At 38.5% G+C, this 12,472-nt stretch overlaps 1 protein-coding gene across 1 annotated transcript; it reads left to right on the forward strand.

Annotated features, from left to right (window-relative positions):
- Positions 1-1,664: 1,664 nt before the first annotated feature.
- On the forward strand, positions 1,665-4,056 carry LOC127559148 (histone H4). The gene is made up of 2 exons (XM_051992806.1): positions 1,665-2,160; positions 3,644-4,056. The coding sequence occupies exon 1, from the start codon at positions 1,728-1,730 to the stop codon at positions 2,037-2,039; it is 312 nt and encodes a 103-aa protein (XP_051848766.1). The 5' UTR covers positions 1,665-1,727; the 3' UTR covers positions 2,040-2,160; positions 3,644-4,056.
- Positions 4,057-12,472: the final 8,416 nt, after the last annotated feature.

Here is a 12,472-nt window from a genome sequence, read left to right on the forward strand (position 1 = left end):
TCGTTTCAATTCTTCAAGAATCCAAGCGCCTACTACATACCAGGACATTGACAGAGATAAAAGGCAACAGTCCCTGCTCTCAAGTAACAGATTGTATTGCAGTCGGAGGAACAAATACACATCTTAGTAAAGACAAAAATGTATTAAAAATAAATATAAAGGCATCTCTACGAAAAAGCTGAGAAAACAAGAAAGGGCACAGTGCACGAAATCCACAGAAAGTTACCCCATTTTTTCTGTGCTGTTTTGGGGATAGACTGTGTGTGTGTGTGTGTGTGTGTGTGTGTGTGTGTGTGTGTGTGTGTTTTAATGAAAACGAGATCTTTAAGTGAATATTCGTACAACAAATACCAGGTTAGCCAGGAACCTGGAAGACATCTACCATTAAAACAGCTTATACATCTCTAGCAAACTTCACAAGACATATCTCCCACTAACATCTCTGAAAGAATAGGATTCCAGGATCACAGATTAGAACTAGAAGAAACCATGAAGATTATCAATCAAAAAAAAAAAACATTTATTATGTTCCTACTATATGCCAGTTACTGTGATAAACATTGGGGATTGGGGGATACAAAAAGAGGCAAATGTCAGTCCTTGCCCTTAAGAAGCTAATGATTTGCTCCAATCTCATTTTACGGATGAGGAAACTGATATCCCAAAATTTAAGTGAATCATTCAAGATTCTATACGAAGTAAACTGAATAGACATGATTTGAATCCAAGACCTATATCCAGATTCAGAGCTTTTCTATTTCTAATTACTGCTAATTAACAGAAGTAAAAAGGTACCACATTGGATCCAGATTTGGATTCCTATAGAACCATTCACCAATTGACCAAACCATTCTGCATTCTCTAGGCCTGTTTCCTCATTTAGTGTTTGGATTAAATATCTCTGGCATATGCTCAACCCTAAAAATATTCTCGCCATTTCTATCATTTTGGCAAAGGCCCCAGATTGAAGCTGATACAGAGGGAAGCATATGCACAAGAAACCCTTAGGGAAACTATATTATAGTAAAACATTGGGATCTAATAATTAAAAGAATCAACCCTCGATGGCCTTGTGTCATTCAGAATCTACAAGCAGAAAAAAGTGATACTGCGTTTGAACACGTTTGTCCATTGCTTATATTTATAAACTCTCCTTGCAGAATTTTCTTTCTTTTTTTTTTTTTAATAACTTTTTATTGACAGAACCCATGCCAGGGTAATTCTTTACAACATTATCCCTTGCACTCGCTTCTGTTCCGATTTTTCCCCTCCCTCCCTCCAGATGGAAAGCAGTCCTTTATATGTTAAATAGGCTACAGTATATCCTAAATACGATATATGTGTGCAGAACCGAACAGTTCTCTTGTTGCACAGGGAGAATTGGATTCAGAAGGTATAAATAACCCGGAAAGAAAAACAAAAATCCTTGCAGAATTTCCCCAAAAAATGTGTACGAAAATTCTTTCTAGTGACAAAGAGTAAAATCTGGGGAGGAGAAGGGAGGAGAGGAAATCACCAATTGGAAGGGTAAGGGGAGGAGCTTAGATAGTTGGGTTTTTTTTTTTTAACTTGATAAAGGAGGCGGGGAAAACAGATTTTTTGTTCCCGCCCCTTGAGTGCTGTCTTCAACCAGGTCGGCTAGTCGGTCTTATAAGAGGCTGTTTCTCAAGGCTGGTCATTCTGCATTTTGAGTTTTCAGCGTTGAGTTTGTTTACGCTAAATTCATTATGTCTGGCCGAGGGAAAGGAGGCAAGGGGCTTGGTAAGGGAGGTGCCAAACGGCACAGAAAAGTGCTCCGAGATAACATCCAGGGCATCACCAAGCCCGCCATCCGCCGTCTGGCTCGGCGTGGGGGCGTCAAGCGTATCTCGGGGCTCATCTATGAGGAGACCCGCGGGGTGCTGAAGGTGTTCCTGGAGAACGTGATCCGGGACGCCGTCACCTACACCGAGCACGCCAAGAGGAAGACGGTCACCGCCATGGACGTGGTCTACGCCCTTAAACGCCAGGGCCGTACTCTCTACGGCTTCGGCGGCTAAATTTGCCTAACTACACTCAAAAAACAAACTTCAAAGGCCCTTTTCAGGGCCCTTCATTTTCTCACTTAAAGAGAACTGTAACCTAGTTGTGCTAAAAATTACCTTGAAGCTGAGCGTTTGGGTAAGTTTATGTAGTTAAACTAACGCTTTTAATGACTTGGAAGTAGCATTGGATTGGGCGCCTTTCCTACTTCCGGTTTTATAATTTCTCTTCTTGGCTCCTAGACAAAGGGAAAAATGCAATTGTGCAGCTTGATACTATTCAGTGAAGTCCGTAAGTATTTGAACCACTTAAGGTTGTCCAGGCGGGTTTGAGAAGCTGCTAATGATTGGAAGAAGCAATAGTAATGTATGAACTAATGGTCCAATCAGGGCGGAACTGCATGAATCTGAACAGATTTTAAGCTATCGAGAGTTGCTCTAAATTTTGCTGTTCCTTTGTAGCTTGACAATTTTTCTCATTCTTATGAAGACATACAAAAGGGAAGGCTTGCTAAATGAGAAGCGTTGCAGGATGAGCAAGGAGAGTATCTTGTTTGTTTCCACAGCTTGTTTGCATATAGTTATTTGTATGTTACTTTCCCTCATTCTCTCCCACCTTCGTTAAACTGGGAAAGTCTTGAGCAGAGACTTGTCTTTTTGTATCTACATAGTGTTTAGGGTATAACGTTTGACAAATAGGCACTGTGAAAAACTTGAAAGCTTTCTCAACGTAGAGTCTGTGTAGTTTAGGCATTTAGGGGAAAGATCAATCACATGGCCTACCTAATAGGATTGATTTTCACAATTCGAATTAGGAGCAATGCAAAGGGGTCGAGGCCTCCTGGAACTAGCTGTAGCCATAACTGGCAACAGTTGCCCGCCAGTTGTTCCCCAGGCCTTCATTTTATAGTCCTCCGATTGAGTTAAGGCGTAAACCGTTTCTTAGGGCTCTTTGTGCCTCCAAGATACGTTTTCACTTTTTAGTGGAGGGATTTTTTTTTTCCCGGACTGTGACAACAGATTAGCCCCCGAACTCTTTACTACAGTTTTGTTATTCTGAGAAAGTGTTAGCTCTTGTCAGGAAAACCTGCGTTCAGATCCTGGATGAAATTTACCAGCCACGCAGCCAGGCCTTGGAATCTTAAACTGTCTTATCTGTGTTGTCACATTGGTTTTAGTGGACCAGTTGATAGGACAGGCGGACGCTTTCCCCTGAGTTCTGCTACTTTAAGAATTTAGTAGAATAACATTGGAATAAATTTTACCTAGATATGGATTGCTAGGGGCTATTGAATTCTAATAATGGAACATTACTTCTAAAGTTTTCTAAGAAACAAGGGGGGGATGAGGAGGGTGGGCTGCAAATTGAAAACATGTGCCCTCACCAGAGAAAATGAAACAAATGAATCAGGTTTTTAAGAAACAGATTACTAAATTGATGTTAATACTAAATTGCTTTGGACCAAATGGTTTGTTTTGTTTTGTTAAAGAATTAGAACTGTCCCCAGAAGAGATCTGAAGTTTTCCCCATATGAGATGGAGGGAAACTGGAAATACTCTCCTTTGAAACAAAGAATAAGATTTTAAGAATTCTATAATGGCAGTGTCCTTATCCTTTTCAGCCCTTGGAAAACAACTGCTGGCCCAGACAACACCTTTGGAGTTTGTAATTCCAGGAGCCTGGGTGCCTTTTAAATCCTGGAAGGCTCAGAGTGAGAAGGACCTTATCAGATGTTACTGATGACAGAGACCGTGGTTCAGAGACTGAGAAGAGGTGGACTCCATACCAAGGTTAAAGGACCTGTGGAGGAACCTTAAGAATGAACTGTTAAGGACAATCTATAACCTGCAAAAATTGACTTTGCACTAAAGCAATATTATTTTGGTGGGAAAAGAAGGCATATCAAAGAGTATATCTCACAGAAAAATTCTAAGGATAATTGGAGTGAGCATGTAGGAACATCAAGTCCAGCCCCTCCACGGAGACTCTTGTTGATTCCCCTATTTGAAAAATAAATATGTTTTTTGAAACCATCTTGTCAGCTCTGGGAAGAGTTTGTTTGTTTGGGTTTTATAGTCTCCAAAAAAGAAAGGAGTTTATTGATAATCTACAAGTGTATTATATAAAAATGATTTTTTAATGTTTATCTCATACCAGAATAAATTTTTACTATAAAGAAAAGGGATCAAAGATGTTAAGTGAAATCCTTATATATGAAGTTTGTCAAACTTTGTTTTCATTGGTTGTACTGGGTCATTTTAAAGCTGTATTCATGATTTAAAGGGATTCTGAGAATATTAAGTCTTTGCCTTTGTCCCTTTGAATACATTTCTGCTATAGACAATAAGCAATTTAGAAGTTTTCTATGTATTGAGCATTTTAAAAGCAAAATGATTTGTGTAATATTGAACTTAAAACCATATAACTATTTGTAGTTATATGATAGGAAAAATAAAGTAAATAAGAACAGTTTATAAGGAAGTAAAGAAAAGATGTACACTCATAAATATAATTTCTTCTACTAATACACATACACACACACACACACATACTTTCTTTTTTTTTCTGATATTATTTATTTAATGAGTACAAATAATGATCTTGTGACTATGGAACATAATAACATAGATTAAGAGCACTAATCGAATAAAGATTTTAATAAAAATGGTAGCACAAGTCAACTATACAATCTCTGAAATACACAAAAATCTACAAATAACCTAAACCAGTCAGTTTGTCAACAAAATATGAAGAGCTTCTGTCCCAACTGCCAGAATTTTTTTTTTTTTTAATTCTGCAATCGACACACTTTCTTAAATTGATATTTGTTGTCATATACTTTGAATCTTCCCTGATGTTCTGCTGGGCACATGATAATGTTCTCTTTTGTTTTGTTTCATTTTGTTTTGTATTGCTTTTCTGCTTTTCTTTTTTTGCTTATTGTTTCTTCCAATAAAATAAATTTGGGGAAAAAAGAAAAAAAAAAGAAAAGAGAAGATAGACCTGGAAGAAGAATAACCTGTTAAAATAGTGCCTGAGAAATTTACTAAGATGACAGACAGGAAAAGATAATGATGAATTTTGGAGGGGATGCGGGGAAAACTGGGACACTGATGCATTGTTGGTGGAATTGTGAATGAATCCAACCATTTTGGAGAGCAATTTGGAATTATGCCCAAAAAGTTATCAAACTGTGCTTACCCTCTGATCTAGCAGCAGTGCTACATTGGGCTTATATCCCAAAGAAATACTAAAGAAGGGAAAGGGACCTATATATGCCAAAATGTTTGTGGCAGCCCTGTTTGTAGTGGCTAGAAACTGGAAAATGAATGATGCTCATCAATTAGAGAATGATTGGGTAAATTATGGTATATGAATGTTATGGAATATTATTGAAATGACCAAAAGGATGAATACAGAGAAGCTTGGAAAGACTTACATGAATTGATGCTGAGTAAAATAAGCAGAACCAGGAGATCATTATACACTTCAACAACACTATTATGAGGATGTATTCTGATGGAAGTGGCTATCTTTGACAAAAAGATCTAATTCAGTTCCAATTGGTCAATGATGGACAGAATCAGCTACACCCAGAGAAAGAACACTGGGAAATAAATGTGGACTACTTGCATTTTTGTTTTTCTTCCCAGGTAATTTTTACTTTCAGAATCCAATTCTTCTTGTGCAACAAAAGAGCTATTAGAGGCATGGGACATTTTATATTGGTTAGTGTTATGGGCCAGAATTCTGGAGAAATTCTTACAACAAGGTGTTAACTCAGTGGAATTGATAAGACAATGGCTATCTAATTTAACATGTGAGTTCTCTAGCTCAGTACATGTACTTAGTACTTAATATAGTTCTACAAGATTGACACCTATTCTACAAGATTCACACCTAAGATGATGTAAGTATAATAGAGTATATAAGGGCCAATAAGTTCTGGACCAGAGACATTCACTCCATCTCCCTGTCTGGCCTGTCCTTCATTTCTCCACTGAGACCAAGGCCCGTCTGAAGGCCTCCAGAAAGCTAGCCCAGGCCCCAGACAAGGAGACAGACTGCGAAGGAGACAATAAAGACTTTTGGGCTTTAATATCTGGCTATTCTCGTAGTGATTACTCTGCTGAAAAGAAGACTGGTCCAAAGACCTCCAGAAAACCAACCAGAACATTACACTTATGTTTTGGGACTGTTTGTTGTTCAGACACATCTGACTTTATGTGACCCCCTGGACCAAACTGTCCAAAGGGTTTTCTTGGCAAGGATACTGGAATGATTTGCCATTTCCTTCTCCAGCTTTATGCAGGCATGAGTTAAGTGACTTGCCCAGAGTCACACAGATAGTAAAAAGTCAGATTGGCCCAGTGTTTTCCACTTCACTACCCTGCCCCTATCTCATGGGATGTTGTTTTTTAGATCTGTTCTTGCTATATCTTTGAAGCAAATTGCCCTTTGTAAAATTGTCCAATGTTATATGGTTAAATAAACTAGGATGTTAGATCATGGGCCTCTTAAAAATGAGGAAACAATTGGCAGGGGTTCAAGTCTTTGGGAGAGAAGAGAGACTCCTCCAAGCTCTTTAAGGTATTGGAAAGCCCTGTAATAGGGTACAATGTAACAGACCTACTCTTCAGACAATGAATCAATGTCAAAACATGTTACAAAGGGTCTAATTGGAAAAATACTACAAGTCTGAATCATAAGCTCCCACAGAATAGAAAAAAATGTAGCCATATCCTTTACCCTGGCTTGGATTTCTTATCACTACTTTAGATATTGATATCAATTGGGGAAGCCTTGTAAAAGATAGTTTTTTGTTTGGGGAGGAAGAGTGGGAGAGATGGTGTAATGCCGGTGAAACTGAAGCAAGATAGAGATTAGAAAGTTTTTAATAATTTAATTTGAAAGGGAGAGATTGTGCTGGGAGCATGCTGCCCCCATGGCTGATGTCCAAAGCATCCAGCAGCTAATGTATGCTTCCCATGAAATATATATATATATATATATACGTGTAGCTCAGCTACAGGGGTAGGCCAAAACAGGGAGAGTCAAAGCACTGAAAGCGGGAATGGGCTTATCAATCCAGTTCTGACAGGGTGAGGGGAGGCACCAGACATTCTGATAAATTGGGATAAAGAAGAATAATGACAGAATGGGGGGTAGGACCATAAATTCTTGATGATTTAGGAGGAGTTAGGAACCAGTAAGTCTGAACTCCCCCTTATCTTGAGTTTACACATTGACAATTTATAACCTTAGAGTAAATAGCCCTGAGTTATATCAGTCTTAATGAATTGGGGGTGGGTGGGGGTTTCAACTAAGGGAATTGAGGCAGAATAATTTAGGGAAACTGAGTCAGGACAATAAAAGAACTGTGGCACAACAGTGGAAAGGATTGTGGTATAACCCAGTGCCTTGCTTTATTTATCTCAGGGAGGTGGGTTAACAAGAAATGATGGCTTAAGCAGAAAAGCAAATTTAAGACATGAAAAGTGGGATTACCTTATCCCAATGGGCTTCAGGAATCCACAACAACTAATGTAATTGAATCCTGGACTGCTGCTTCCTATATACAACATCCCTTGGATATTCACACTAAATCTTCTCTCTAGAAGTAATGCCGGCAATAGGGGAAGAAAATCAAGTTGTGTTTTTCATTGGTATTCTGGTCTGCATTGTTCCAGAAATAAGCAGCAAGAGACCAATTATGCTAATAATTTTCATAAAGGTCCATGTTTTTACTCACATGCTATGGAAGTGAATTCTTTTCTCTGATTGGGTGACATTCTTGATAATTAGCTCAATGATCTGCAGATTTAATAACATCCTTAGAATGCCTCCTATTTCTTTTCCTATCTTTGGGTTTGCTAGGAAATGCCAGGCTTTTCTATATGAGGCCCCAGATCTTTTCTTAAGCCATTGGTGACCTACTCTAAAAGTGTTTTCCTTCCATAGGGAAGTAGGAGTGACAAAAATAAACGTGCTTATGTTTCCCACAGATCTTTCAGTCTCCACACACTGACAGTTTAATAGCCTAAGTGGTCACTATAAAAAGCTTGTATAACCTCTGTATCTTTTCTTCTGCTAAATCTTAAAAGTCCCTTTCAGATTAATTTAATAAAGTAGAAATAAAGTATAATTCATGTGCCACATTCCTAAGCCCTCCTTTTTTAATAGACAGTGACTGGACTACAGTAGTTCAGGAAGTGAAGTTTCAGCAGTAACTTAACAACCTAAAGACCAAACTAAAGCATGGTATTCCATGGCCTGAAGTAAAGCTACTAAGTCACAAAATTAACTACGTTTTGCCCCCATGGAGCCATCATGGTAGGGTTAAGGTTAAAGAAACTACCTTCTTTACAGTCAGTCAATCAGCAAGTTAGATTTTGAGCTCTTCAATCTAGTTGTAAAAAAAAAAAAAGAATGCAAGTGAAAGATTGTAGTGTTTGCTTATTTTCTAAAAATATAATTATTCTCTGTGGGAGCAGGTTTCTTGGATGGCTTCTGGAGGCAGCCTTAGTTTCAGTTCAGAGTAGTAATCACCTCAAATGCAGCCAGATGTTAAAAGTTTAAATTCTTTATTGTCTCCTTCAAAATAGCTGTTTTCTTAGAGACCTATCTCCCTCCATGGTTCCGAGAGCTCTTGCAGCTTGTCTGCCAGCTTCAGCCTCAAGCTCTCTCTGAATCTTGATTCTCCTTTTCTTTAACTGACTCCAGGAGTTCCTTATATATGAACTCTTAAAGGGGTGAACCCAAAGGTTGACTCCTCCTCTGAGAGAGTGGGATTGTGGGTTTCTGACTTGTGAATCTCCCGAACTTGTGAACTAATGTGTGAGTTAAGGAGTAAACTCTCTTAAAGCTGTGAGCTCTAATGTGTGAATTCTCAAAGGTGTAAACTTAAGCATTGTTTCTATCAATTCCAATGAGTTATCAACTTGTTTCAAGTTCTGGCCCATAACAAGGGATCCATATGCATCATAAAGATCTCTTCAATACAGACCAGTAGGTGTCATAGAGGGGGTGGATTTGATAATGCTCAATGGCTCGAGAAAGTTTTATTTGCCCAGAAACTCTTTTTCCTCATTTACAAGCACTACTTGGTAAATTTTACTTTTTTTTGGCCCAAATTTGTATATGAGACCTAATTCTCTGGTGAAATCTTGAGTTCAGCTAGAACCATTCATGTCAGAAGTGTGATTTTATAAATAGAATGGACATATTTTATATATATATATATATATATATAGATAGATAGATAGATAGATAGATATAGATATATATATAAAAATAAAATATCACATGTTTTACATGTTACATGTATATGTATAATATATGTATTACATATATATACATTTATGTACGTGTGTGTGTATGTGTGTATAATAAATGGGAGTGAAAGGAAAGAAAGTACCAGTAAGAGTATTTTACATTGATCAAATATTTCTCTTAGGATTCTTATAAGGTGCTAAGTCACTGGAATTGATAGAGACATTGATCCTACAAGGAGATGTTATGGGCCAGAACTTGATACAAGGTACTAAGTGGAATTGAGATAATAGTTAAATCTAGTTTAGCATTGATTTAATCCTACAACAAATAATCGTTTCCTGGTGATATAATGATTGGTGTATACTCAGTGTTGAAGATATATAAAGAGGAGCTGTCAGGGTCAAAGAGGACAAGTCCACTAAAGGTCAAACCCACTAGAACAGAAGCCCATTAGAAGCTCTGAGTCTCAGCCAGGATTCAGTCGAAGAGATTCACAAGCCAGAGAAGGCAGCTTAAGCTCTCAGAACCAAGGAGAGGGATAGGCCTCTATTAAAGCTAACCAGGCCCCAGAAAAGAGACAAGACTTTGAAGGAGAAAATAAAGGATTTGACTTTAACTCCTGGCTGCATTCAGGGTGATTTATTCAGAACTGAAACAAAGGCTGCCTCCAGAAGCCCCCCAAGAAATCTGCTCCTAGAGGACATTATATTTTAGAGAAGAACATTACATTTCTCAACCTTCTTTGCCCCTTGTTAAGAAGAGCATGAGAGTATTAGTCCTGTGTATTTAGTAATAATGCTTGGTACACACTAGTTCCATGGCCTTTGGCCAAACTGGGACTGATTGGTGGGGAGACAATTTTGTTTTCACATGAATTTCAGGTATATTCTACAAAAGTAATGTAGAATTTGGTATCATTCATTCACATCTTTAGTATCTTACCTATAATGACAGGACTACGGTAAATGAACAACTCCAAAGACTATTATAACAAAGATAAGCTGCCCTATTCCATAGTTCATATTATGACTCTTTTGGTATAGGTTCCTTTCATTGGTGGAGGTGGTATAATGCCAGAGAAAGTGAGGCAAGATAGAGAGATTAGAGAGTTTTAAATATTTTATTTGGATTTCTGAGAGGGAGAGATTTTCTGGGACCAAAGAATCCATTTTGGTCTGAGGGCTGAAGTCTCAAAGCATTCAGCAATAGCTTCAGCTTCAGCATCAGCAAGGAATGTGAGTTTCCAATGAAATATATATATATACCTGGTTCCAAGATCAGAGTAGCAAGGCAGGGGTGAAGTCTAAGCATTGGTAAATGGTGGGAATTTCCAAGGACAGACCATCAATCCCGTTCTGACAGGGTGGGGTGTAGGACCATAAAGTCTTACAAACTAGGAATAAAGGAGATAGTCAAACTAGAGGCAGGAAGTCTGGAGAGATAGAAGTAGAAGATGTTAATTAAGTATGTGAGATAGGCTATCTGGAGTCTTAGCTTTTGGAATGCCAGATCTCAACAATCCTAATTATCTCAGTCCATTGGTCAGGAAGGGGGCTTGCAACCGGGGGGATTGAGGCAGAATAATTATGGAAACTGAGGCAGAACAATTTAGGGAAACTGAGGGAGGACAATTGGGGAAACTGAGGCAGGACAATAAAAGGGAACCGTGGCACAACAGTGACAGGAATTGTCCCTTGAAGAACTGTGTTGGTTTTATACCCTGTATGTTTCTGTTCACTTCTTTGGTCCATTCTTTCTCTCCCTCCTGATCCTTTCTTGATATCATGATTTTCCTGCCTTGTTCTTTTTTCTTTTTTTCCTGAATGGCATAATGTCTAATCTAGAGGTGTTATTCTTTTCAAGACTCACCATGTCAGCTGGAATAGTTGATACATAGTATGAAAAGTACAGCTTGCCTTACTCTGCAGAGTTCCTAAAATTGGCAGCTGGGCCTAGCTGAAAATTTAATTGAACTTGGGGAGGAAACACTAATGAGCTATCTCTTTTGCCTCCCTGAATTCAAGTCACATGGAGACAGCATCCTTATGTGAATTTTGTGAGATCATACATAACATTTCTTTGTAAATAGTAAATATATGCATTGCATTAAGTAGTAAACAGTCAGTGGTGGAGGTCAACTTATGACCCCCACAGCAACCTCTAAGGTAAAGGTTCTTATCTCTCCACAATACCTTGACAATATAAAATTCACTTCCAAACATCTGTAACTACCCAGATTAGTAACAACAACAAATTCTCCTTTTGTTCTGATCTGTATCACCAAAAGAACATCTTTACCAGGATCCCTTTCTCTTCACTCCTCCCTTCAAATATGTGTCCAAAAAGTTCTCAAACAGCCCTGCCCAACGCCTTCCCCACCCCCACCCCCACACACACATACACAAATTCCTTTGCTCACACAGTTCTTTAAAAGGCCTTGAACATCAATTTTCCCCCTGATCCATCAAGGGTAAAGTAACAAAAACCGTAAATGAGGGTGGGTATACTCTTAAGCCCCTCCTTTCCCTACTAACCTTTTTATCTACTTGTATCTTCTTCAGAATGTTGTGCCACAGTTCTTTAATTGTCCTGACTCATTTTCCCTGATTGTTCTATCTCAAGTTTCCTTGACTGTTCTGCCTCAATCCCCTTAGTTGTAAAACTCCACACTGGTCCATTAAGGCTGAGGACCATTTGCTCTAAGGTTATAAATTGTCAATGTAAGACTCAAGATAAGGAGATCAGACTTCCTAACTCCTAGCTCTTTCTGGCCTCCAGAATTTACACTATCCCCCTAAAATATTCCAAGAAATAAGACTATCCCGGATACCTCATTGACATCTTGTTTATTCAGATATCCCGAGGACTCTGGCTTTTAATAAGAATTTATGGCCTCCCCCCATCCTGATAGAACCAAATGGGTCTGTGAAGAAGTTTCCCGCTTCTGTCCCCTTCTTTGTTTGTAAAAGGTATTTAAGGATTTGGGATTCTCCCATTCATCGCTGGATACTTTGAGACGAGAGTCCTGTCCAATCAGTTATGCTCTCCAATTAATAAAATATTAAAGAGTCTCTAATCTCTCTTCTGCCTCAGTTTCTCCGGCATTACAAGGACAAAACACCTCGACCTCCAGTTTACTTACCAAACGGGAATGATATTGTATTTGTTTTCTTGG

Source organism: Antechinus flavipes, chromosome 4 (assembly GCF_016432865.1).
Source record: "Antechinus flavipes isolate AdamAnt ecotype Samford, QLD, Australia chromosome 4, AdamAnt_v2, whole genome shotgun sequence".
Classification (NCBI taxonomy): Eukaryota; Metazoa; Chordata; class Mammalia; order Dasyuromorphia; family Dasyuridae; genus Antechinus; species Antechinus flavipes.